Source organism: Monodelphis domestica, chromosome 4 (genome assembly GCF_027887165.1).
Source record: "Monodelphis domestica isolate mMonDom1 chromosome 4, mMonDom1.pri, whole genome shotgun sequence".
Classification (NCBI taxonomy): domain Eukaryota; kingdom Metazoa; phylum Chordata; class Mammalia; order Didelphimorphia; family Didelphidae; genus Monodelphis; species Monodelphis domestica.
Window position 1 is genome coordinate 453,155,921 of NC_077230.1, and position 26,449 is coordinate 453,182,369.

Below are 26,449 nucleotides of genomic sequence, written 5' to 3' on the forward strand. Positions count from 1 at the left end.
TTTCTCTCCCCAGGATAGGGAGGCCTATTTTTCCTTGAAGAGTCCCTGCTCCACCCCCCACCCCCCAATACTTCATTTCCCCCACTCACCAGTGCAAAGGAAGAGGAATACTGAAGTCCATCCCATGTAGAAAGACCAGGCAAAGAAGGTCTGAATCTGAGGATCAGACTCTTTCCATCGCTCTCCAGTGTAGACAGCCATTCCCACCATGCTGCAGAGCCCTGTGGATGGGAGCTGTGAGGCCCTTTCCTCCTCCCCAACCTACCAATTCTCCCTCTAGGCTCCTCTCCCTCCCATCAGGGGACTCACCTGCAGCAAAGGCAGTGATGCAAAAAAGCAAAGAGGCCAGGTGGCTGATACTGGGGCTGAGGAATGGAGTGATGAAGAGGATCAGACAGGAGATGGATAGCAGACCTGCCAGAGCAGCTAGGATGGTGAAGACTTGGGTGGCCCGGATGAAATCTGCAACAGGGAGCTCAGCCCTAGTTGGATGTCCCAATCAAGATCAACAAATCCCAAGGCCCCTAGGACTGCCCTCTTACCTTTTACAGAACCCATATCTGGATGCCAGAGGCCAGAGTGAGCCTGGTGGTGGGACCCCACAGCGACAAACCAGTTATCAGTACTCAGTGCAATCAGCAAGGTGGCCAGAGCAAGACTCCCGGAGAGCAGGGCGAACACACAGCAGAGTCGCATCCTTGGCCAGGGATCTCTTATTCTCAGAAGAGGACAGTAACTCGGAGGCCAGATGTCTGGGGCCTTAGGCAGTGGAAGCCAGAGAACAGGGAGCCCGAATCTTGTGAGGTGAGAGAATTTCCTGGGATTTCAGGGGGCAACCTGAATTCCTGGGAGCCAGAGGTGGGTCAGCTACTAGAGTGCCAGTAGCCAGGGCCTGAGAGGTTACAGAGATCTGCAGGCTAAATGCTTGGATTTCTAGGGACTAGGAGGGGACTGAACCCTGCCCACAAAAGCAAGAGATTGGGGGCTCTGGGTCCCGGAAGGGGAAGTGGTGGGGGGTTTTCACACTAGATTAATGACAGATGATCTTGACACTCCTCCTTCAAACCCTAATTTTACTTTCCTCTTCTGGGTGCTGGTTGGGTGGGGATTAGAAGTGGAGAAAGGCAGGTAAGGCTGCCATCCCACTAGGGAGGAAGGGTTCTATAGGGTGTTGAGGGGAGAAGCCTCTCCTTATTCCCTGAAAAGGAAGGTGGTGTCCTGGAGATGGTAGAGGAAGTTATAGAAAGAACAGTGGGGTAGCCAGGATGTGGGTAGGAGATGATGTGGCTATGAAGAGCAGAGGCTTGGTAAAGGTGACTCACTAAGTCCCTTTAAGTTCTTTACTCAGGAGGGAAATAGTGTGACTAGACTCTATGGCCTTGAAGTGAAGAGAGGCTAGAGATGAACACTTGGGTCCCAAAAAGGGTTTGTCGCTGTGGCCTGAGGCCCTGTGGTGCAGATACACAGTTCCTTGGGGAACTCTGACACTAGTACTCCTCTGGCCAAAGGAATTACAGGATGCCTAATTGGGATACCTGAGATTTCCTGGGCTTTGGCCCTGAAATATTTAAGGGTGCCGGACAAAGGTTCAGTTTCTTTCCCAAGGACTCCATTGATTGAACCATTTGCTTGATTATTTGCTATTTTTGTTCAAACATATTCTTTCCTAGAAAGCCAGGCCTCCAGTATGGCTTGGACATTGCTTCAGCCTACTTCTCTCTTCCCCACCTTCCCCACCTACATAGAGAATAGAGTCCAGGGGATTCTTTGGAAAGTGTCTTGGAAGCAAGAGATCTTGTTAGAACAGAGCAAGGGGGGCAGTTCCCAAAGCAAACTCAGAGCCAGGATCTGAGAGACTCACAGCACACAGCACATACACACAGAGAGAGAGAGAGAGAAAGAGAGAGAGACAGACAGACAGACAGACAGAGAGAGAGAGAGAGAGAGACAGACAGACAGAGAGAGAGAGAGAGAGAGAGAGAGAGAGAGAGAGAGAGAAGAGAGAGAGAGAGAGAGAGAGAGAGAGAGAAGAGAGAGAGAGAGAGAGAGAGAGAGAGAGAGAGAGAGAGAGAGAGAGAGAGAGAGAGAGAGAGAGAGAGAGAGAGAGAGAGAGAGGTAGAAGGTAGAGCCTAGAAGAGAGGGGCAGGGACTGCCATCAGCTGGAGGTTGACACCAGTTCTGTGTGTGCCTTGGAGAGAAACTTGATTCTTGAGCATTCCCTTCCGTAGTATCTCCTCACCAGTATGAAGGAGCCTTTGAAAGGGGAGGTCTTTTAGTCTCTGTTCCCATCCCCATCTCCAAACCCACTTCCACCCCATCTTCATTTCCATGCCCATCACCTTATTGTGTTCTCCCCTTCCAACCCTATGGCCTCTGGCCCCTTTTAGCCCCTATCACCACCTTACCACTGAGGAGGTACAGAGAGAAAGTGCCCCAGCCTAGGTAGAAGACCCATTCAAAGAAAAATTGATTGAAGTGCCCTATCATCACTAGGTGTACTGTCACCATGAAGATGCTCTGGCCAAGAATGCCCAGAAAGGCTGCAGGAAGAATTAGGTGATGTCAGGACCCCGGAACAGCAGGTGACCAACCTCATAGCATGAGGATCCTGGAGATGAGGTGTCACATTACCTGTGATGAAGCTGAGCAAAGCAGAGGAAAGGTAGAAATATGTCACGTCCCTCACTGCTTCGATCAGTATCAGGAAGACGTCCATAAGAGACAGGAAGCCTGATGCAATGGCTAGGCACATCAGCACTCGGACTCCCTTAATTAAGACTAGAGAGAGGCAGTGGTAGCAGTGGCCAATCACACACACACACACACACACACACACACACACACACACTCACTCACTCAAGCCCAGGTCCCTAGGATCTCCCTTTTTCATGTGCCCACCCAAAGGAAGAAACCTTCAGAGATTAATGGAACCCAAGATGCTTAAATGATGTTCAGTAGGTCTCAGGATCCCCCTTTCTCCCATCTTTCACCTTCATTCTCTGTCTTTGTCCAGCCTCCACCCTCCATCTCCATACTGATTCCTGTCCCGATCCATATTCTCTCCCATTCATCAATACCTTCATCTCTACTTTCTTAAGTAGATCTCTTAAGAATCTCATCACAGACGTTATCCTCACAGGACTTCCATATACCCATGTAGAGATAGGTATGAGACACTTGAATCTTCAGCCAGTAGGGCAAATACACAGTGAAGAGGAGAAGCGCAAAGCAAAAGGTGTTTAGAGCCATCTTGAAGTTCACTAAGGCCTCTGCTCGGCTGAATGTTTTCCAATTATGTTTCTTCATTTTCTGCTAGGGCTGAGAGTCTTCTAGGTGCCAGGAAGACAAGGCCCAGTCCAGGCTTGTTTTGGGAGCCCAGACTAACCTTCAGGCTGGCCTTGACTTGCTTTGCTTCTTCTCTATATCCAGTCCTTAATGTTTATCTCCAATTTCCCTTAATTTCTGCCTTCCTCTCTAGTCTCTGCTTTTCCTCAGATCATTCACTGCCCTCCATAGGAATTCTCCATCTCTTTAGGTCCTTCCCAGGTTTCTATTTCCTCTAATACCCTCAGGCCCTTTAATTCATTTCCTGTCCTTTTTTGTTCCTTCCTAGACCCTCAGATTGTTCCCAGAATACACTGCCTATACTCCCCTGCTCCAGTCTTCTCAGTACTTCCCCCTCTCCCTTAGGGGGCCCAACTGTCATAGAACCTTCCAAGCCCCCTAGGGCTGATATCATCACCCCACCCCCAACCCCCAGTTTATGGGAGAGCAGGGAGGTGGAATTAGAGATGGGGATGGATTTCAGGATGGGGTGAGTTGGAGGTGTCTTGGGGTGGTGGGATTGGAGTTAGTGGTGGGGAAACAGATGCAAGATGGGTTTAGGTTTAGGGAGAGTGAGGATGGGCACTAGGTTGGCATTGGTGATGGGACTGGGCCTGGACTTAAAGGGTATGAGTGGGGAAAGGGGATAGAAATGAAGATACCAGACAAGGGACCAGAAAGGGATCCCAGGGGTAACTGAGATGATGGTAGAACACTGGGTTAGGGGAGAAACCCCAGATGCTTTCTTTAATGACAGTAATTTCATTTAGGAAAATGACATTCCTCTCTTCATTCTTTATCAGTCAGTCTGTCTTCCTTATTCACTGGCTTCGTGCTTCTGGTCCACTTGACTTCACCATACCCAAAATATCTAGGCTTTTGGTTATACCCCCATTTTCTCCAAGGACTTGGGGGTGGACAGACTTCACAGAGAGGACAGATAATCCATGTCCGGGAAGGGGAGATAGGATGTGGGGAAAGAGGGCGTTTCTATGCCTCTACCAACATCAGGACCAGGGAAAGCACTTTTCAAAAAAATAATTTTTTTTTTTCACCATCCAGGAGGTGGTTATGGCCATGAGGAGGGGAGGTGGTAGCAAATAGGGGGAAGCGTTTCTGAGATCCTGAGAGCCAGATTTTAGAGGCTTCCAGGTCCTGATGAAGAACTACAAGGACTGCATTCGGCAGGTTGTCTAACGTTTGTAGCAATCTTAAAGCCCAGGTAACTTAGGGAGGATTTAGCACTTAGGGTGCTCTCACTCTGCTCAGGGATACAAGAAAGAGACGACTTCGGGAAAAAGGATTTCAGATTCATCGAAGTCCTCAGTTTTTGCCTGGAGGGGGAGCTTTGAGACTTTCGGTTAGCCCAAAGGACCTCAGAAGTTTTGGGAGCCGGAGATGTTCGCTTCTGGATGCCTTTATATAAAGGCGGATTTCTGGAGATGGCATTTGAAGCTGGTGAGACCTCTATATCGCAGATCGACTGCTTTCCTCTCTGAGAGTTGGGGGAATTCACATGATGCTGGAAGAAGAAGGCTCCTGGGGAGGAAGAGGTGTCATCTGTTCTCCCCAAGAGTAGTAAGCGAGCTCATTTCCCTTCTCTTCCTGCCCTGGCCTCCACGCTCTGCAGAAACATCTCTCCCACTCGTCATGATGACCACTCCGGGTCCCCATTGACATTGCCTCTCTAGTTCCACCTCCTCAGCCTGCTTCTTTACTTCCCTTCTCCCTTCTGCCCTGTGTCAAACAATCACACTAGCACCCATTTTTCATATGCGGAAACAGACTTGGAGAGGTAAAGTGACTGGCCCAAGATCACACCGCCAGTAAATGCCTGAGGTGAAATTTGAAATCAGGTCCACTCCTATCCCCTCTAACCTCCTCCTCTACTGATTCTTCTCTGCCTACTCCTCCTTCCTCCCTTTACGTCCTATCCAGGTCCCGTCTTTACTCGTAGCAACAGCCTCGGCTGCCTTCTTCGCCCTCCTTCATCTTCCTACAGTTAACTCCTCCCTCTCCTCATCAGCTCGCTTTCCTTATCCACCTCGCCATCCTTTCCTCTCCCGCCCCCTATCTCGACGTCCCAGGTCTTCCCCTGCGTCTCCTGCCCTCTCTCTTAGCGTCCAAGACCTCCCTCTGTGTCCTCCCTCTTCTCTGGCCCCTCCTTCCTCTCCCCCCGCTCCCACCAGCTCCCTTCCTCCCCTCTCCCGAGTGTCCTCCGATGCCCCACCCCACCCTTTGTCCTCCCTCCTTCCACTCCCGGCCCCCGCCCGGGCCGCACCGACCCCGATGTAGAGCAGAGAAGAGGCCAGGATCAAGTAGACTGGCCAGTTAACCCACAGATCGAACTCTTTTAATAGGAACTTGAGCTGGTTCAACATGAGACGGAAGAAGATGACAGACAGCAGTTCCGCGGTACCTGCAGAGGGCCAGGAGGGGAGCGCAGACCTTGGGTAGAGAGCTGGGGCCGGGGCGGGGAGGGGGGGTGGGGGGGAGAGGGAAGGCCCCGCCCTCATCCCTCCCCCTGGCTGCCCCCCAGGCCCGCGCACCCACGCTCAGGTAGATGAGGCTGGTGAAGATGGGCATGATCTCGTGCAGCGGCCGGCTCAGGAGATTGACGCACTGCGCCGGCAAGCTCAACCCCAGCGGCAAAGACAGCACTAGAGACAGGATCAGCGAGGCCCGAGTGACTTCCGACAGGGCTGGGAGGGAGGGGAGGAACTTCAGGAGGCTGCGGGAGGAGGGAGGAGACAGACTGGAGGCAGGGAGAGGGCGAGAGAAGAGGGAGCTGGACAGCGCGCGGGATGGAGCCTTTACGAGCGAGAGGAGGACACTATCAGCTCTGGTTAGTGCCGGAGCCAGGATCTACTTGACATTAGCCTGGGAATGGTGCTTCCCCTATAGAGCTGTTTTTTTTTGTTTTTTTTTTTAACTACTGTGCTGTTTTGTTTTTGCCTTACCTCCTGTTGATTCCAAGGCAGAAGAGCAGTAAGCGCTGGGCAGAAGAGGTTAAGTGACTTGCCCAGGGTCACACAGTTAGTTAGGAAGTGTCTGAGGCCAGCCCTATTGAGCTATACTCCTTCTACTCCTCTATCCGTCCTTGGCACCCTCCCAGACCACACTTGCTTCAAGACCTCTTGGATCTGTGTGCGAGTGTATTCACATGTCTGTGTTTCTCTCACCAAGCTCCTCCGAGTTCCAGATCTGAGCTTTCTCTACTACACTCCAGGCTGTCTCGCCTGAGTTACCTCCACCTTCTACTTTTTGTGCAAGAGCCTAGATTTAGGGGTTGCAAAATAGGACGATTGGTTTTCACAATCCGTGTGAAAGATTATCTAGGGATGGTCATCAGGGTGGTGCAGTGGTTAGAGGGCTCAAGACAGGGGAACTTGAGTTCAAGTCCAACTTCAGACGTTTACTAGCTGCATGGTTCTTAGCAAGTCCTTTAACCTCTGCCAGCCTCAGTTTCCTTATCTGTAAAATGGAGATAATAGCACCTAGCTCCTAAGGTGGTGTGAGGATCAGATAAATATAAAGTGCTTTGCAAAGTTTTATTATTCTTTTTAATAATAGACTACAAGTTCAATGAGGCTAAAGTATGTGATGCCACATACACACACACACACACACACAGAGGGCTAACAATACTAGGCTGTAATTGAGAGATGAATAGGAGCCTTAGCTGAGGAAGTGATGTGCTTTCTGTACCCTGGTCAGAACCCATCTGAAAAATGTACCCATCTGGGAGGAGAAGGTGGGGGATTTGATGGAGAACTTTGACAACAGTGTCCAGAGGATGGTGCCCAGTTTGGTGAAAGGATGGATGATAGTAGATTAGAATCAAGAGATTATTCCACTGCAAGGAACAAAATAGAGTCAAGAAGATATTGATGGGGGCAACTGGGTAGATCAGTAGACTGAGAGCCAGGCCTAGAGACAGGAGGTCCTGGGTTCAAATCCAGCCTCAGACACTTCCTAGCTGGGTGACCCTGGGCAGGTCACTTGACCCCCATTGCCTAGCCCTTACTGCTCTTCTGCCTTGGAACCAATGCACAGTATTGACTCTAAGACAGAAGGTAAGGGTTTAAAAAATTAAAAAAGATGTTGATATGCTGTCATAATGAGCCCCAAATCAACAAAGTGAGATTCAACAAGGATGAAGAGAAGATGGTACACTGAGATTCCAGTCTGGATTCTGCAAAACCAAAGCAAGCCAAAGCAGCCAAAAGGGAAAGGGAAGGAATGTGGGAACCATAACTTGATAAAACAATCTGATGAGAAAAAACTAAACCCTGCCGAGATGCCATCTTCTGCAGAAGCATCCATCCAGACGTGAAGGGCCTGTGATCTCCTCTGTGTGGACTGACATCTACATAGGGTTCATTAGGAGATGGATATTATCTGAGCTGCTGGTCAACCTGCTTGAACCTGATCAGAGCATCTCTGGAAGACTGCTGACCACTCCAAGCTATCTATCATGTTTGATGAAGGACACTGACAGGGATAAATCCATAAGCCCATGACCAGAATGGCATTGGATTGAGGAACTTCGCCCCATGTGGAATGGTTGGGAGGGATTCTGATTCTAAGCCTACCAGAAGAATGAATGAAACAGGCACATGTTACAGAAAACTCATTTATGGCCACAATTAACAAATGTTCCACACACATAAAGGTAGATCTAACCAACTGGAGAAATAATAAATTGGGGCAGCTGAGTGGCTCAGTGAATTGAGAGCCAGGCCTAGAGACAGAAGGTCTTGGGTTCAAATCTGGCCTCAGACACTTCCCAGCTGTGTGACGCTGGGCAAGTCACTTAACCCCCATTGCCTAGTCCTTACCACCCTCCTGCCTTGGAACCAAAACACAGCATTGATTCTAAGATGAAAAGGTAGGTTTTTTTTAATTAAAAAAAATGGAACAGATGGAATCAGAATGCAGATTGAAATATAGCACTCTTCATTATTTCCTCCATGACTTTTTCTCTAGTGTAAGCAGTATGTCTTGTTTCACAACATGACAAATATAGAAATACTTACTATATCATAAGATATGCACAGCCTATGTCATAAAACTGCTGTCTTGGGGAGGGAGGAGAGATGGGAAGAAAGAAGAGAACATGTATTGCAAAATGTCAGAAAACATTCCAAATGGTATTGACAGGTAATCTGGAAAAAAATTTAAATGTAAAAAAAAAAATTAATCTGGAGAAATAGTCAAGAATATCAAAGCAATCAATGAAAAAATGTGAAGGAAGCCTATCCATTCCAGACCTCAAATTATATTGCAGAGCAATAAGCCTCAAAACATTCTGACACTGGATAGGAAATAGAGATCAGTAAGACAAATTAGGCATGCCACATACCAAAAGAAAGGCCCATAGAGACCTAGTGCTTGCTAAATCCAAAGATCCCTGCTACTGGGGCAAGAATTCACATTTTGATAAAAAGTGCTGGGAAAAATGGAAAACAATCTGGCAGAAACGAGGCATAGACTAACATCTCACACCAAATACCAAGAAGAGCACAAAAAGCATACATGACCTAGACCCTAAAGGGTGAAATAAGCAAATTAGGGGAACATGAAAAAACTATCATTCAGCATAACCTCTAATAGACCATTTACCACCATCAGGGAGGGAAAGAAGGAGAGAAACGAAATCATAAAATGTTGGAAAACAGTTGCAAAAAAATTTTTTCTACATTATATTGAAAAAAATAGGAAGTAAAAAAACAACAATTATATATATGTAGAAAAGTTCATGACCAAACAAGAGATAGGATTGCTGGAAGTCAAATGAGTAAGTCTGATTATATTAAATTAAAAGAGTTGCACAAGCAAAACCAATGGAGCCAACATTAGAAGGAAAGCTGGAAATGCTTACAAGTTTCTCAGATAGGATGTTAATGGGTTATATGGATTTTTCTTTTTGTCTTGCAACTTTGTTTACATTGTTGTTTCAATTTTTTTAGTTAACTTTCTAGCTTTCCCTAATAAATCACTGTTTCCTGCAAAAATAGTGATGATTTTGTTTTGTCTTTTACTATATGTATTAAATTTCCTTTTCAAAATGATCTGTCCAACCTACAGGTGTGACCACATTGCTTATCCTGGGAGAATAGAAAGAACATTCATCTTGGGGTCTGAAGATCTGACTTCATATCCTACCTCTGCTACTTCTTGTTAGCTGTGTGACCTTAGACAGGTCACTGGATGGTACTAGATAATCTCTTAATTCACTTTTAGACCTTAGTCCTGTTTTCCTCTGATGAGAAGCTTTCAGTGGCTGACTCTTGTTTGTAGGATAAAATATAAACTACTTAAGACCCTTTATAATTAAGCTTCCACTTGCTTTATTTCCCATTTCCCTCCTTCACAAACTCCAAATTCATCTTGGGTTTTTTTAAACCCTCACCTTCCATCTTAGAATCAATACTGTGGATTGGTTCTAAAGCAGAGTGGTAAGAGCTGGGCAATGAGGGTTAAGTGACTTGCCCAGGGTCACATAGCTTAGAATTGTCTGAGGCCAAATTTGAACCCAGGACCTCTCCTCTCAACATCTGACCCCCAATCCACTGAGCCACCTAGCTGCCTCCTCCCTGCAAGGTCGTCTCAACTGGATTCATCATTGTTTCTTGAACTTATCCTGCCCTTTTGGCTTTCATGTTGTCCATCTCCTACAACTAAAATATCTCCTCCTTCTCTCTAAGGTCCATCTCTATGGTCACTATCTCAACCTTAGCATCCCATCCTCCCTTTCCTTCTTCAAATGTCCATCCAAAGTTTTACTAGCTCTTTTGCCCTTGTTGTTTTTACCCTGAGGCAGAGCCCTGGACAGAATGAGAGCTGGACGGAGGTCAAGGAAGACCTCCATTTGGATTTGACCTGACACTCATTGTCTGTGGGCTGACCAAACCTCAGTTTTCCCAGCTATAAAACTGGGTTCATAAAGCACCTCCCTGTCAGGGCAGTGAGGATCAAATGAGGCAATATTTGTAAATCGTTCAACACAACTCCTGACACACGGTGGGTGCTGGTCTTCCCTTATTCAAACTGAAACCTAGTCAAGGCCATCCTGCATCCTTCAGAAAGTTCTAGTGACCAGAGTAGGGGCTCTTGGAGTCAGGAAGGCCAGACTTGGAAACGAGACTCCTCATTTGTAAAAAGGGCATAAAAATAGCACTTATCTCACGAGTTACATATGTTTAAGTCTATGTAAAGCGCTTTAGAAACCTCAAAGTGCTAAATCAAGGGGAGCTATTATTACCGTATTAATTATATCAAGTATGATTACACCAATATAATTACTACACCCACCAAAACAACTAATATTTATACTCGATCTATTAACTAGAATAGCAATATAATGAATACCTATTAATATTGCCAACATAACCAGAACAATTATGATTCATCTAATGACTGACTTTGCTAAGTTGTTTTGTGGTTTGTTTGTTTTTAACCCTTACCTTCTGTCCATTCTGGCTCCAAGGCAGAAGAGTGGGAAGGACTAGGCAATGGAGGTAAAGAGACTTGCCCAGGGTCACCCAGCTAGGAAGTGTCTAAAGGCCAGATTTGAACCCAGGACCTCATCTTCAGGTCTGGCTCTCTATCCACTGATTGACCTGGCTGCCCCTCAGCTAACCAAATTCTAAGGATCTCCCCACCCAGACTGACCACAGGGTGGTCAGTTTTTTGGCCCCAACACTCCAGATGTTGTTGTGTCTATCATATATGCACTGGGTTCCTTGCATGGTGTCTTCCCATCAGACTCTGAGCCCAGCAGGACAAGGGCTGTTTTTTCCCCCTTTCTTTGTGTCCTCAGTATTCAGTGTTTATTAAATCGTTTTTTTTTGTTTGTTTGTTTGGTTTCTGAGGGCAGAGCTGGACCAACCAGTCAAAGATCCCTGAAACTGGGAGCTCCTGGAAGCGGAGAACACACAGACCATGAAAGGGCCATGAAATGTTTCATGTTTGCTTTTCCTGGCCCTGCAGACCACAGGTGCTTAATAGTTGCTGAACTGAATCGAATTGTTCCCAAAAGGAGCCTGGTGCCTCACCCAGAGAGATGACCAAGTGGGCTGAAGAAGATCAGCTGAGGGCTAAGGGAAGCGATGAGGGCTAATAACATTGAGAGAAACTGAGGATGATTGGTGGAGTTGATGGCTAAGAGAGGGAAGCCTCAGAAGGGTCCGATCCGGAGGAAGTGGATGCTGAGGGGGATCAGGGCTTCGGGGTGGCTAGCCTATGAATCCTGGGCCTTTGGGGTCAATTGTTGGCAAGAAGGTACAGGATGGAGATTAGGAAACCATCAGTCAAGTGGAAAGACCAAGGGTCAGTTTGGAAGGGTCAAAGGGCAGGGAGGGAAAACCATCCAGGCCATCCATTACAGGCGAGACAGTGAAAGCTGGAAAACATGGCGCCAGAGCCGGAGACTAGAGATCCCTCACCCATGAGGGGAGGGAGAGGATAGAAGGGGGAGGAGAGCCTTACCGAGGTTCTTGATGAATTTACACTGTTTCCTCACACAAATGATCCATGGGCTGGCGACCACCAAGGTATGGTATTGGTGGTGATAGAAGAGAGCCCAGTAGGGGAAGAAGATCATGATGGCTAGATGGCTCAGACTCAAAACACAAAGGACACCTGGGATGCAATGAATGAAGTCCAGAGGCATCTTGGCCAGCCTGGCTCAGCACCACCTTGTTGGTGATCACCATCCAAAGCTCCTGAGATACCTCCCTCAACTGCCACGGAACTCTGTCCCCCCAGCCCCCACCCTTCCAGGAATCCAGTCATCCCAGTCCCTCAACCCATCCCTAGCCCCATTCAGGCTCAGATATCCTGACCCATAGACTTGGGCATCACTAGGTCCAGTCCCTGTAGACGGATCTAGACATCTTAACCTTCTCAACCTCATTCCTTCAAGGACCCCAGTAGCCAAGGGGATAAATACCAACTCAGAGAACACAAATAGGAGTCAGTAGTTTTATTAGCGGTCAGAATAATCCTCTCCATTCTTCCCTCCCCCCTGCCTCAACCTAGGACCCAGGCATTCAGACTCCTGTCCCATAATTCTTCGGGAGACCAGATGTCTAGCTCCTGTGGCTGGCCAGTAGAGGGCTCCCTTGTTTGAGCCCCAACTCTCACCCCCTCCTCCTGGATCCAGGCATCCTGACTCTCCTAGCCCCAGTCCTAGCCCCCTCAGAGACCCAAGCATTGACTATCCTACCCCCACCCCTCAGGGCCCCAGACTTCCTGTATCTTCAGTCTTCAGATGTCAGCTCCAAATATGAATGGGGGGTAGGGGGTGTACTGTGAGGGTCAGGGATAGGGAGGATCTAGGGCTCCTCGGAGGATACTTGGCCTCAGCGAGGCCCAGACAGGCGGCGACATTCATGCATTCGATAGGCACACATGTAGAATATACCTACAAAGACAGAGGGTCTGAGGAAACCCAAGCCCTCCTCATGCCCCCAGCCCAGTTCCCCACAGCCTCTCCCACTAGCCCTGCCTGAGAGCTCCCACCTCAGCCTGATCCACAGTTACCTGCAAAGAAGGTCATGAGCAGGGAGACCCAACCCAGAATGTAGGACCAGGAGAAACGCCAGTCACCAAAGCGCCGCCCTAGGAAGCTCACAGTGACTCCGGTGTAGATGGCCATGGCAAGAAGGACGAAGAGAGCTGGGACAAAGACAGAGGCCCAGGGGAAGGATGGAGGTAGGGAGAGGGTGTGAATGGGACGTGTTAGGGTAGGGAGGGCAGATGAGGGCAAATATGGCGACAGGGACTGGGATGGGTTTGGGAGTGCTGTTGGCATAGGGATGGAACTGGGCAGGAGTCAGAGATGGGGAGGAAGGATAAGGCTAGAAACAGGGATGGGGATTGGTTTAGGGATGGGAATAGAGGATGAGGGAATGGAAGGAACTTTGGGAGTGAGTTGGTGATAGAGTATGACTAAGAATGGGGATGGCAGTAGGATTGGTGATGGGCTTTTGGATGGTGATGGAGGAGGAGGAGCTGGGGCTAGGTTTAGGGCTAAAACCAGGATCTCTGGCTCTAGATTCAGGGATGAAAGAGGTGGGAATTGAGAGTGTGAAGAAGGATTGAGAAAAAGTCATAGTTGTTGGTAGGGGTCCACTGATTTGAGTGAGTCAAAGCCCAGTTGGTGGAGGTCCTCAGTCCAGGCAAAGGCCTTGTGGGAGGTGAAGGAGGGAGGAGGTTGGTCACTTACTGGAAATAAAGAACATGATGCCTGCTGAGAAGGGTCGTGTGAGTCGGTGGAAGGTTGGCAGCTGGGCAAAGGCCAGGATCCCAATGACGATACCCGCAAAGCAGCAGAGGGCAGCCAAGATCATGAAGGCACGGGTTGCATTCCAATATGCTATGGAAGAGTCAACAATCACTCACTTCTGATTTGGGGCTCCAACCATAGAGTGCTGAGGCATGACTAGGCTAGGCTGGAATATCCAGACAACCCGTACCCCCACTCCCACAACTCTATGCCCCACCTTTTGTCTTGCTAACACTTCCATGTTCCCAACTCCCTATCAACCCCATTGGGTCATTGAGTCATCGTCTCTTCACCACCATTGCTGGTCTGTGACCCTTCTTAACCCTCACACTCTTCTTTCCCCTACCATGATCTCCTCATTCTCCATTTCCACCCCAGATAGAACTCTCAACTCACTCTATCATCAGCAATCTGCATCCTTTCTTACCAGTTTTCATGGTTACCAACGAGCTTTTTCATGACTCAGTCCAATGGCTTTTTCTCAGCCCAGAGTCTCTGGAGTACTTGACAAGACCTCCATCCTCTTCTTTCTTCTTTCTTCACCCATTTCCCCAAGTAATCCTTCTGACTTTCCCTCCCCTGCTCACAAGGCTCTAGTGGCTCCCTATTGCCTATAACGTAAAAGACTGACTCCCCAGCCCAGTGTTTAATAAAGATGACAAATAGTTAAAATTCCACAGTGTGTGGAGGCTTACAAAGTGCTCTCCATACATAATTTCCCAGAAGAGGATAGGAATGGACCTTAGAGGTCATCAAGCCCAACACTCTGTATTTTACAGATGAGGAAACTAAGATCTACAGAGGTTAAACAAATTGTCCAAGGTGTCATAGGCATTAACGAGAAGTTCTGGGATTCAAACTCAAGTCATCCCCCTGGATTCTGTGTTCTTTCCACAAAGCCCCTAGTTTTACAGAGAGGCTACATGATTTGTCTAGGGTCACACAACTGGCATGTGGCTGAGGCAGAATTGGAATCTAGGTCCAGCTGACTACCCAACCAACTTGAGGAGCTGCCCCTTTCAGCCCTTTTTCAATGGCTCTCCCACATTTCCAGCCAGATTGGGTGGTGAGAGTTTTCTTAACTTCAGCCTTACCTCTTCTGGCTCACTATGAGCCCATAGATCACCCCTCAAGTCTAGGAAGGCCCTCTCTCCTTAGGCACAGTCTATGGGGAAATCCTCCCTAGTCCTCCAGGATCAAAGTTGTTCTTACCCTCTTCCAGTTTTCCAGGAGAACTGGTGATTACTACTAAGCTTGGGTTCAAAGCTTTGCAAGCTTGGCAGGATGGGCCAGATTTTTTTTTTTACCCCCTGCATAGTCTCTGAGAAGCCAAGGTCTCGAAGAATTATTAATCACTATTCTCTCGGACACTAAATGGATATGAGACCCTTGTCAAGTCATATTTTTCTCAAATCAGATGAAAGGCTGGATGGATGGAACTCTAGAAGGGATAGCCAATATACAGGATGACAGCCACCATCCAACAAGATATTGACCAGTTAGACCAACCAACGGGGCAGAATCTAATCAGATAAAATGAACTAGGGATGGATGTAAAGTTTAACACTTGGGTTCAAGAAATCAACTTCCCCTGTGGAAGAGTGTTTCCCATCTCTCATTGGAGGTATTCAATAGGAGGCTAGAGGACCCTTTATTGGGTATGTTCTCAGAGGAGATTCCTTTTCATGCACTGATTGAAAGAAATAACTCAGAAGTTCCTTTCAGTTCTGAGATTCTGAGAGATCACAGCCCTTTCCCAAGCTTCTATTTCACCTGCAAAGTGGTAATAACAATAATAGCTACATTTGTATAGCACTTTTGATGATCAAAAGAGTTCTGGGAGGCTGATGCCATTATCTCCCTTTTACATAAACTTAGAGCAGTAAAAGTGATTTGCTCAAGAATACACAAGCATCTGAGGCATGATTTGAACTCGGATCTTCCTGATTGAGTCCAACCCTTTATCTATCCACCCATTCCTAAAGCTGCCTCATGGAGCTATTGTCAGGAAAAGTATAGAAATGTGACTTTATTAATAAAATCACAAATTTGTCCTGTCACATCAACAAGAACAATGGTAAGAACTCCCTTGAATGGAAATAGGTAACATTTATAATAGCCCTTCACTAGATGTGAAGAAGCTCACAGGTATTAATTATCTCATTTGATCCTCCCAGCACAGGTTACCTAGTATTTATTCAAATATGATCTACTTGCATCTCCGTCTCCCTCTCTCTCCCCATCACTAGATTTTTCTGCTCATGTCTACAACTCTGTCTTGGTTTACCTCTGCCTCCCTCCCTCCCTCTTCTCTCTGACTCTGTGTCTCTGTCTCCCCATCCCTCTTCCTTCCACAATTATATCTCTTGGTTTCCTTGTCTCTTCCTCACCATTCAGGTCTCAGTTTTTATCTGTGTCTTCCTCTCTGTTACCATTCTATCCTTGTTTCTGTTTCTCCTTGACTCTCAGTCCTCCTAGATTTGTTGTCCATTCTTTTGTTTCTTCACCCTGGCTTTTACCTGCATCCTCATCTTTCAGTTAATTGCAGAAATACTCACTAAATGCCTATTTAATGTACAGTGATAAACAATCCAAGGTAGATTGGGATGGTCAGCTGTTTCAGGAAGATTTGAGGAAGAAAGGAAGGAATTAAGGAAGGAAGGAAGGAAGGAAGGAAGGAAGGAAGGAAGGAAGGGAGGGAGGGAGGGAGGGAGGGAGAGAGAAAGGAAGGGAAGGAAGAAAGGAGGGAAGAAAAGAAGGAGGGAAGAAGGAATGGAGGGAAGGAAAGAGGGAGGGATGAGGAAGGGAGGGAAGGAGGGAGGGAGGTAAAAAGGAAGAAAGGACAGAAGGAAGGAAGGAAAAGAGGAAGGAAGGAAGCAGGGAAGGAAGGAAAGAAGAGAAGAAGGAGGGGATGAAGGAAGGAAGGAGAGGAGGAAAGAAGGAAGGAGGGAAGGAGGGAGGAAGAGAAAAAAGAAAGAAGGGAGAGAGGGAGGGAGGGAAGGAGAGAAGGAGGGAGGGAGGTAAAAAGGAAGAAAGGACAGAAGGAAGGAAGGAAAAGAGGAAGGAAGGAAGCAGGGAAGGAAGGAAAGAAGAGAAGAAGGAGGGGATGAAGGAAGGAAGGAGAGGAGGAAAGAAGGAAGGAGGGAAGGAGGGAGGAAGAGAAAAAAGAAAGAAGGGAGAGAGGGAGGGAGGGAAGGAGGGAAGGATGGAGGGAGGAAGACAAGAGTTTATTAAGCTCCAACTATTTGTTTGACATTGCACTGTACGCTTTTCAAATGATATATTACTACAACACTGGAAGGTAGTGTTTTATAAATGAGGAAACCGAGGTAGACAGAAGTTTAATGACTTGTCCAGGGTCACAGAGCTAGTAAGTGTCTGAGTTTGGATTTGAAGTCACATCTTCTTGACTCCAGGTGGTTTACTCTCTCCACTTTACCCCTTTGATCCTAAGGGTCACGGTAGGGGTGGCACAGTATATGGTAAGTATCAGGAAAGGCTCCATTGCATAGAACTGGACCTTGAAGGAAGGCAGAGCCAGAAACCACAGACAAGGAGGGCATGTTCTTGGGCATTGGGGGTAGCCTGTGCAAATTTACAGAGTTAAGAGATGGAATGTCCTGGATGGAGGCAGCCAGTCATTCAGTTCGCCTGTAATGTTGAGTGTGTGGAGTAGAGTCATATGAAATTAACTGGGGAAGATGGGTGGCCACAGGTTGCCAAGGATTTTAGATGGCAAACAGAGGAATTTGCTTTATGTTCTAGAGGCACTAGGGAGCTATGGTATTTTCTTGAGCAAGGGAGAGACACCGTCAAATTTGCTTGAGGAAGCTGATTTGGTAGTTGCGGATTAACCCTGGGTTGATAATAGCCAATTCGAGTTTATAGAGCTTTTGCCTCACAAGGCAGTGGGTGATGGGAATAAGTTTTCCAGAAGAAATTATGGTCCAGACGTACTTTTTGGAGGTGGCACAAGCAGCCAGTGTCTGAGCCAGGACTCGTAGCTTTCTTGACTGCGCTTCATGAGCTTTTTGTAAAACCATCGCTTCAGGTGAAAAGATGGGGCTCGGTCATCTCCAAGTGTCCTCCAGCTCTGACAATCTCAGAATCTCTCGAGACCCTGGACCTGCCCCGCCACCCCCATCTTCCTGGGTGTCTGCCTGGCCTGCTCTCTCCAGCAAGGGTCAAATGGCCCGTGTCCCAGCCGCCTGGGTCCCATAGGTGGCCACCCCCACCTCCCACCCCCGGCCCTCTTACCGATGCTTTCTGTCTGCAGGTAACATTTGTTGCTGAGGCAGTAGCGCCAAAGACCCTGGTGGGCGAAGGCCCCGGACAGCCGATACTGCATCCAGTGGTCCGTGGCCGTGGCGACCACCAGGAGGATGTTCCCCACCCAGGCACAGAAGAGGCCCCCTCCCATGAAGCTGTACATGGCGTCCTGGGGGGGGAGCGGGAGGGAGAGAGGAAGAGAGACAAGGTAGCTGCGGAGATTGGATGCAGGGGGGCGGGGGGGGGGGGGGGACCTAGACCCCCAGCCCTGGACGTATGAGGGGCCTCATGCCTGGGGCTTAAGAGAGCTGGAGGCCCCAATCATCATCCCAAGGGAGAGGCTAGGACTTGGGGGCTTGTTTGGGGATTTTATGTCCTAAGAATGCCAGGGCTGGTTCGGAGGGAGACAAAGGTCCCGTGACAGATGTCTGTGTTCCTGGCAGTTTAGGAGCAGAGGTGCTGGACGCCTGGGTCCTTCAGAGAGGCGAGAATGGACGGACAGCAAGACGCCCGGTTCCCCAACATCTGAATGGTTGGGGTTGGGGGGGGGCGTCTGAGTGTCCCAGAAGGGATCTGGGTCCTGGAGAGGGCTGGAACCCAGGAGCCTAATTACCCAAGTCCTCGAGAAGGTGCGAGCTATGGAACCAGCATACTTGGGTCCCTAGAGGGGCAGAGGTTGGGGGCATCAGGATCGCTGGTCACTGGAGCCCCTGGGCTGGGTTCTAGGTAAACGCTTTGGTGTCTCTGGGGGGGCCCACAGAGGAAAGCTGCCCCGATCTCCTTGGTGGTTGGAGCTAGGCTGGTAGACTCGCCAGACGATGGTCGGCTGGGCTGGCTATCTTGGCAGCCCCCAAGAGTGCCGGACAGACTAGAGCCCTGGGTCCCCAAGACGTGTGGGAGGGGACATTAGGGAGACGAGTCCCTGAGGGAGCAGGTGCTAGGGGGGCCCTGGATGGGGGTTGGGAACGGGTCTCCTCCAATGACTCCATACCTTGGTAGCAGAGTTGGTGCCGAACCCTCCGATGATCACGTCCCCCTGGTGCAGACTGAGCCCCAGCCCAGCCCCAGCCCTTCCTGAATGCCCTCCCCTGGGTGCCCCCAAATCCCTTAACCCCTCAGGACAATAGACCCAGGCACCAGCAGCTTCTAGTCCCCAGAGTTGCTGAGTTGGCGAAGCAGGCCCTAAATGGGAGTTGCTGAGACAACTGATTTGGGGGGAAGGGTAGGTCCCCGCACCCAGATCCTCAGGGCTCCCCCTTCGCTTCCTTTGATCCCCCTCAGCGGATTTGTGGCCCCCACAGAGGAAGTTTCAGAATGCTCCCCTTTCTTGGTTAATTCTCTGCCGCCAAGACACAGATACCCAGAACCCAGAAACGACTCATCGGAACATTTTTATTCATGCACTGAGACACCAGGAGGTTCGGGGTTCTAGAGGAGTAAGAACTAAGGGGCTGGGGTGCTAGACCAAGGGTCAGGGTGCCTGGGGTCAGGTCCCCATGAGCGCAAACGTTTAGGGGAAACTTGGGGCGAAGGAGCCGTCGCCAGATGCCCAGACCTGCTGGACAAATGGGGAAGGAGGTCCCCCCAGGGCTGGGCGCAGGCCACCTCCGGCCAGGGGCCAGGAACAGAAATGGAGGTGACACGAGGGTCGTGGCCGTGGGTGGGAGCAGGAATGGAGAAGATGGGGAGGTCCAGGGTCTGCCCATCTTCATCCCCGTTCTTGGCCCACCTACAAAGCCATCAGGGCTCGCCAGAGGCCGGTGCGGCCGTGCCCCCTGCCAGCTGGGGGGCCCGAGCTTCTGGGCTCTTCTCGCGCCCAGGGTCCAGGGGCGCCTTCTCCGAGCCGACCGAGGGGGCATCTTGGTAGTCGCTCTCCCAGTCCTCCGCAGAGGGGGCGGCGGGGGCCGCTGGGGCTCTTGGATGGGCACCCTGGTTGTCCCAGTCCTCCCTGGACTGTGGGGGAAGGGAGGCCTGGTATTCCTGCTCCCACTCCGCTGTGGCTAGGGCGGCAGAGGCTCTTCGAGGGTGGTCCTCCCTCGGCTGTGGCTGGGGGGTCCAGGATCTTCGTGGCTGCCACTCACTCCCCCGCTCCCTCAGAGGCCGGAGGGGTGAAGGGCGCCCCCTCCAGCTCTGCTTCCTGGTGCCCAGGGGGGGGTCGGGGCCCCGCCTGCCCTTGGGCGCCCCCTCCCCTGGCCAGCTTCTGGCCCAGCGCTGCTGTGGGGGCTCCGGGGCCGCTGGCTGAAGTGGTGGCCGGGTGCAGCAGGGGTTAGGGTGGCACGGACAAAGGGCCGGGGCGGGCCTGAGGCTGTAGGCCCCCAGCAGGGCACTGTGGAGAAGGTAGGACAGGGCATCCAGCCGGATGGGGATGGAGACGGCAGCCAGACCCTCGGGGAGCTGGGGCGGCGCAGACCCCGACACCATCACTGGCCCAGACCCCATCTGGCTCAGGGCCACCGTCTGGGGGACGAGGACGGAGGCGGCCGACTCCGGGAGCTCCGAGAGGCTGCTCCTGCCACAAGAGACGACAGGAAGTCAAAACATCCCGCAGCCCCCTTCCTGGGCCCTCCCGCGGCCTCGGTCTTAGTCTGGGCCTCAAAAGGACTCTGAAGCCTCCAAAAGAGCTCTCAATATTGACCGTGTTAGAAATTAAGACTTCTTATACTACGGACATAGCTTTGGCCTTTAAGAGCCCCGGAACCAGAGTCTTTCCTTTAAGAAAAACCAACCCTTAGCTTCCACCTTGAATCAATACTGTGTTATCTTTCTAAGGCAGAAGAGCAGTAAGGGCTGGGCAATGCGGGTTAAGTGACTTGCCCAGGGTCACACAGCTGGGAAGTGTCTGAATCCAGATTTGAACCCAAGACCTCCTGTCTCTGGGCCTGGTTCTCCATCCACTGACCCAACTAGCTACTTTCAGAAGCTGGAATGGTCCTTAAACAGCATTTAATTTAATCGGCACCCCCCCCCCCATTCTACAAACAGAGAGAAGGAACGATGAACCTGCCCTTGTCAGCAGGGACTGTTTCATTCCTTGTATTAGTATCCCCCACACTGGCTAGTTCAGTGCTCAGCACACCGTACATGCTTAATAAATGCATATAGATTGGTTGAGCTAAGTTCCCTAAGGGAGTTGAGGCCTGAGCAGAACTGGAACCCAGGTCCCAGGCCTCCTAGCCCAGGGCTCTGTTCTCCATACCACACCCCAACCCCTTCCAAGCTTGTCTCTAGTGTCCCTCTGGGCCCCTGGGAGTCCGTCGGTTTCTGCTGATCTCTGACCCTCCTCTCTCCTGAGTCTCCAGTACTCCTTTCTGGGCTTTGTCTTAGCTACGGTTCCCTCACCCTCCAGACTCGGCCTTCTCCTGACACTTCTCCATCCGGGAAAACAGGTTTCCTCCCCAGGTGTTCACCTCCAGCCCGGAAGGAAAGGGCTAGCCTGGAAACCTTCCGCAGGCAGCTAGGAGGCGGAGGAGCCTCAGGAGATTCTCAGTCAGTGCCAGTTAGGGACCCAGGCTTTCCTGTATCAACCAATCAACGCTGTCAACCAATTAACGTCATCAATAAGTCAACATCATCAACCAATCAACATCACCTTTTGTTTTTGCTCCGCGCAGTATTAAAGGATGGACTTGCAAAAATTTACATGGAATCCTCCCTTCAAAATGCTTACTGTTCCAAGGGCCAGGGGGCCACAAATAAGGACTCCGCAGGGGGGGAGGGGGGGTTATAAGCTCTGTGAGAGCAGGGACTCTATTATTTGCCTTTCTTTCGATCCATAGGACTTAGCACCAAGCTTGATTCGTAGTAGAAGTTTAATAAATACCTCTGTTAACCAACAGCAAAATATATACAAGGTGATGGCGTGGGAAGTGGGGTGTACGTCAGGAAAAACCAAATGAAGGAGGTGGCCAGGAGCCAGAACTGAGAAGGAAGCTAGAGATTCAGAAAAGTCGAGAGTATTTCAGGCAATGGAGAAGGAAATCGGAATGTTGGGTTCTGAAGACAGCAAGAAGTCCAGTTTGGACCAGAATTTGACAAGAGAAGCTTGTTTTAAGCTAGAAAGGGCTTTAAATGCCAAAGAGATCAGTTCCCTTCTGCTGATGTTTGTCAAGGCTATATCTTTTGGGTAAGACACCTTGGAAGGCACTGAGCATGCATCCCTGCCTTCTAGGGTCTTCAGTTCTTTCAAAGGAGACAAATAACTCAATAGAAGATAATTTGACAAAAGATGGAGCAATTCATGTCTAGGTGGATCTAGGAAGCCTTCACAGAGGAGGTGGTATCTGAGCATGACCCTTGAAGAAAAATCAGTTTTGAGAAGATGAAGATCAGTGGAGAAGGACTTCCCACTGCACACAACACACTCCTGACAGGAACACTGGAATATCCTGATTTTTCAGATCCTTACTTCCCCCCTTATTGGTGTTGAAAAAAAAAAACCTCTTGGGGGTGGGGGCTTTTACCCTAATTAATGAGGTAAAATTTAGGATAAGAAATTAAAGGAGGGGCAGCTACATTGCTCAGCGGATAGAGCCAGGCCTGGAATTGGGAGGACCTGGGCTCAAATCTGGCCTCAGACACTTCCTAGCTGCATGACCCTGGGCAAGTCATTTAACCCACATTGCCTAACCCTGTCCCCTCTTCTGTCTAAGAATCAATACTTAGTATCAATTTTAAGACAGAAGGTAAGGGCTTGGGGTTTTGTTTTTTAGCTAAAGAAGTTTATTTAAAATGTCAAGGTTTTTTTTTATTTTTAGTATGTGTGATATATGTCTTCTGTCACAGCATAGGGGATATGGCAATATATATTCATAACCACACTGGTATAACCTCTACCAGATTATTTATTGCCTCAGGAAAGGTAGAGGAGAGAGGGAGGGAGGGAGGGAGAGAATCTGAATCCTAAAATGTCAGAAAATAATTGTCAAAAATTATTTCTTTGTGTAATTGAAAAAAAATACATCAAGGTAGCAGCATGTTAATGAGCTGATTGCTGGAGATCAGGTGTCTGGGAGGATGTGCTTTTTAGAACAGAACTTTGGGGATGAGATAGATGGATTTTGCTAGGTTCCCATCAGCAAAGAGGGAAGCCCACGCAGCTCAGATCCTCCCCAACTACCCAACCCTTCACAAATGGGATTGCATGACACTTCCCACATAGGTGGCCATGTGACTTGCCTTTGTGTCAGAGTAAGTGGCCTTTCTCCCAACTCAACCAGCAGGGCTGAGAACACAATGGGTCATTGAGTCCATTTATCTTTTTTTTTTAACCCTTCTTCAAATCAATATTTTGTATTGGTTCTAAGGCAGACAAGTATTGAAGACTAAGCAATAGAGGTTAAGTAACTTGCCCATGGTCACATAGCTAGGAAGTATCTGAGTTCAGATTTGAACCCAAGAACTCCTGTCTCTGGGTCTGACTCTTTATTCACTGAGCCACCTAGCTGCCCCCTCAATTTATAAAGCTTCCTCAGAGGGGAGAGAAGCTTTAAGGTAGGAAGATAGAGACAGGATAGAAGTTTTAGATACCACGAGGGGGATGACGGAGTCGAAGTAGAGATATGAGGTGGCAGGAATGAGTCTTTATTAATTTTCCATGAGCCACAGCTAAGTTCTGATCAAAGGACCCTTCCGAAGGCTTTTACCAGTCCAGAGATCCACATTTAATACCACACAGGTCAGAGAGGTGATAGAGAAAGATTAAAGATGGAGCTTGGCCAGAGGCCAAGCTCCTGCCAGGACAGCCATCAGCTAGCCTGAAAGAGAGAGAGAGAGAGCTAGAGGCAGAGCTTGCTGGGCTACATATACCCTTTGATATGCAAATATACACAGTACATAGGGATGATCTACATTGGTTAATGACAAGGCATAGGTGTGGTTTCTCTTAACCAGGCGAGCACAAAGAAACCTGTTTTCCCGCCTAACCTGGGGGAAGCTGGGGTCAAGGGTCAGAGGCCTCCCCAGCCATGTGCAATACTGAGCATGCTCAAGACTGAGCATGCTCTCTTTTAAGGCAATCTGCACATACCAACTGTTCCCCTTGCCCATAGCTAGGGGTGGACTGCTACAATTTATCCTTTAATAGCACAATCATGAGTATTGGAGTTTCTGGACCCCAAACCCCTTTTCCTCTTTCTCCCTCTTCTCTGACCCAATACTCAGCCAATTGAGGCAGTAGAGACTGGATGAGTTTCCTAATTTTCCCTCCTCCTCACAACACCTCAATCCTTTCCACCTTCCTATCTCAGAGAATTAAATGGCTCCTCCATTATTTTTGCCCAACCAAAGCTCTCCACCTATACCAGTGATCGTGGGACCTTTTAGAGATGGAGTGACAGGCCCCACCCCCAGACTGAGGGCAGGCTTGCTCTGCCTCTTCCCCCCTTACCCCACACAGGGGAGGGAGAAAGTGCTGCCATTGGGCTGCCTGTTGAAGGGGCAGTGAAGTGAGGAATGTCCTCAGTGAGTGTAGAGAGGGGGAGAGGTGTGGCCCAAGCACTCTGTTCCTCTCCAGCTTTGCAGCCTGTGAGCCACCCACTTTACCCCCCTGTGTGCTCTCATTGGGCAGAGGAGTGGGTGATATGAAAACTGTCAGGTACAGTGGACAGTGGGAAGGGAGCAGCTCTGTCTGAGTCCTTCTGCCTTTCTAGTAATGAACTCTGGCAGGGGAGAGTGGCCACATGCCCACAGAGAGCTTCCTGTGTGCCATCTTTGGCACCTATGCCATAGGTTTCCATGACTGATCTATGCCATTCATCCCATCCCCTTTATCTAGTTCTAAGATCTCCGTCTATTCCTGATCACCTCTGCTTTCATCTCCCTTCTCTCCTTTTCCAGTTATCCCTTTAGGAATTGAAAGTACCAATATGTGCAAGTCCTCTCTGAGCCTTAAAAAGCTATCTATTTGCCTTGTTGCAAGAATGTTAAGGGTTCTTACTACACTGGACACAGACAGGGTTTCTCTCTCCACAGTATGTTACATACTATCAGTAGGTGATGGGCAACCCACATTCCAGCATTCCACAGATGACATATAATGTATATATAAAATAAACAATGGATTGATATATTCTTTTGGTCGAGCTACCTGACCCAGAAAAATAAAAGAGATGTTTCTTATGAAGCAGTTTTAGTAAGAGTAGATCCAGCCCATAAGTGGAAAACACACTTAATAAACAACACAAAAGATTTTTAAATTGTGATAAAGATTATGTGCTTGTTAGCACAGCTGTTTATACCGGACCAAAGAAAAGAGTATCTTCTTTATCAGTGAAGTCAGATACCAATACCAGACTATTCATGCTCATTAGATAACAAAGAGACAAGAGGGACTTCCCAGAACTATGGAAGTCTCCTAGGTTTTCTTTTGTAGTGTAGGGAAAGAAGGTATTAAAGGAGATGGCATGTGTCAAAGAAGTATCGCACAGAAAAAGAAGCATAGCAAATATAGGACAAGATGGAATCCGTTATGTTCTCCCCCAAATCCACTTAAAAAACCCTTCAACCTCTTCAAGCTACCCTCCCATCTCTCATCTTCCCTTCACCATTGTGGCACCTGGGAAGGAACCCCCAACTTGCAAAGCAAATCCCTCTAACAGCTACATTGGGTTTAAGAAAGTTCATGGTTCCTAATCAACTCAAGATCCTGAGTCCTGAGCCTGCACCCATGCATTTACCTTGCTAGTTAGCCAGAGGACACAATTAACTCAAAGCAAAAGAATTTCATTAGTAGTAATAAAACCTTCCCCCTAGTAGCCTATGGTCCATAGTCCTATAGACAGAGAGACAGAGACAGAGAGAAGGCAAGAGACACAAAGACAGAGGAAAAGAGAGACAGACAGAGAGAGAGGAAAAAAGAGACAGAGACAGAGAGAGAGGAAAAGACAGAGACAGAGAGAGGAAAAGAGAGACAGACAGAGAGGAAGAGAGACAGAGAAAGAGAGAGAGGAAAAGACAGACAGAGAGAGGAAAAGAGAGAGGGAGAGACAGAGCAGAGACAAAGAGAGACGGAAAGAGAGAGAGGAAAAGAGAGAGAGGAAGAGAGAGAGACAAAAAAAGAGAGAGAGGAAGAGACAGAGAGACAAAGAAAGAGAGGAAAAGACAGAGACAGAGAGAGGAAAAGAGAGACAGACAGAGAGGAAGAGAGACAGAGAAAGAGAGAGAGAGGAAAAGACAGACAGAGAGAGGAAAAGAGAGGGAGAGACAGACAGAGACAGAGACAAAGAGAGATGGAAAGAGAGAGACAGAGGAAAAGACAGAGAGGAAAAGACAGAGGAAGAGACAGAGAGACAAAGAAAGAGAGAGAGGAAGAGACTTAGATATACCATATGTCTATATTCCTACATATCATATAGCTATAGCTATACCATACTCCTACCCTCCCCCAGGTGGGTATAGATATACCATCCATTGTAGAGTGTACTCAAACACAGAATATAGGTGCAGAGATGCACATGTATGAAACATTTGAGGCCAGGGCAAGAATGGAAGGGTAGTTCATGCCTCCAGTGCTTTGGGGCAGCCAGTGTCTTCTTGTGAGATCATTTCGCTGCCCCTCACCAGTCT

At 48.7% G+C, this 26,449-nt stretch overlaps 3 protein-coding genes and 1 long non-coding RNA gene across 9 annotated transcripts in view; 1 reads left to right on the forward strand and 3 right to left on the reverse strand.

Moving 5' to 3' along the window:
• The window catches only part of NKG7 (natural killer cell granule protein 7), a 2,330-nt gene extending 367 nt beyond the window's left edge, over positions 1–1,963 (reverse strand). Inside the window, exons 1-3 of the mRNA XM_016422189.2 lie at positions 543–1,963; positions 310–462; positions 90–221 (exon numbers count right to left, since the gene is read on the reverse strand). Of these exons, the coding sequence (XP_016277675.1) occupies positions 90–221; positions 310–462; positions 543–696 (439 nt within the window). The 5' untranslated portion in view covers positions 697–1,963. The remainder of the gene's footprint in view (positions 1–89; positions 222–309; positions 463–542) is intronic.
• Positions 1,964–4,044: 2,081 nt separating this feature from the next.
• On the reverse strand, positions 4,045–12,094 carry LOC130453483 (uncharacterized). 6 transcript variants are annotated; one of them, XM_016422187.2, is made up of 4 exons: positions 11,818–12,094; positions 5,874–6,026; positions 5,665–5,743; positions 4,045–4,863 (listed from the first exon to the last, which is right to left on the reverse strand). In XM_016422187.2, exons 1-4 carry the CDS (start codon positions 11,999–12,001, stop codon positions 4,743–4,745), a joined length of 537 nt encoding a protein of 178 aa, XP_016277673.1. In that variant the 5' UTR covers positions 12,002–12,094; the 3' UTR covers positions 4,045–4,742. The 6 variants fall into 6 exon arrangements, with proteins under 6 accessions (XP_016277673.1, XP_056652933.1, XP_016277669.1 ...); XM_056796955.1 differs by having other exon boundaries at positions 5,610–5,743; XM_016422183.2 differs by having other exon boundaries at positions 5,606–5,743; positions 11,818–12,093.
• Positions 12,095–12,624: 530 nt separating this feature from the next.
• LIM2 (lens intrinsic membrane protein 2) lies at positions 12,625–18,050 on the reverse strand. The gene is made up of 4 exons (XM_007491711.3): positions 17,876–18,050; positions 13,559–13,708; positions 12,874–13,008; positions 12,625–12,754 (listed from the first exon to the last, which is right to left on the reverse strand). The coding sequence occupies exons 1-4, from the start codon at positions 18,048–18,050 to the stop codon at positions 12,693–12,695; spliced, it is 522 nt and encodes a 173-aa protein (XP_007491773.1). The 3' UTR covers positions 12,625–12,692.
• LOC130454054 (uncharacterized) lies at positions 12,913–22,747 on the forward strand. The gene is made up of 3 exons (XR_008911735.1): positions 12,913–13,044; positions 17,895–18,095; positions 18,331–22,747. It is a non-coding gene; the product is annotated as an uncharacterized LOC130454054 (long non-coding RNA).
• The last annotated feature ends 3,702 nt before the right edge of the window (positions 22,748–26,449 follow it).

Bases quoted from the DNA above. Each gene is read 5' to 3' on its own strand.
- LIM2 (XM_007491711.3), bottom strand. From the start codon at position 18,050: ATGTACAGCTTCATGGGAGGGGGCCTCTTCTGTGCCTGGGTGGGGAAC. The intron at 13,009-13,558 runs GTAAGTGACCAA...TCTTTGTCCCAG, and splicing joins CATCATGTTCTTTATTTCCA to CTCTCTTCGTCCTTCTTGCC. The intron at 12,755-12,873 runs GTAACTGTGGAT...CTGTCTTTGTAG, and splicing joins GCTCATGACCTTCTTTGCAG to GTATATTCTACATGTGTGCC.
- LOC130453483 (XM_016422183.2), bottom strand. From the start codon at position 12,001: ATGCCTCTGGACTTCATTCATTGCATCCCAGGTGTCCTTTGTGTTTTG. The intron at 5,744-5,873 runs GTGCGCGGGCCT...GGCCCTCTGCAG, and splicing joins CCTCATCTACCTGAGCGTGG to GTACCGCGGAACTGCTGTCT. The intron at 4,864-5,605 runs GTGCGGCCCGGG...CTTCCTCCCCAG, and splicing joins TCTGCTCTACATCGGGGTCG to GAGCCTTCTTCTTCCAGCAT.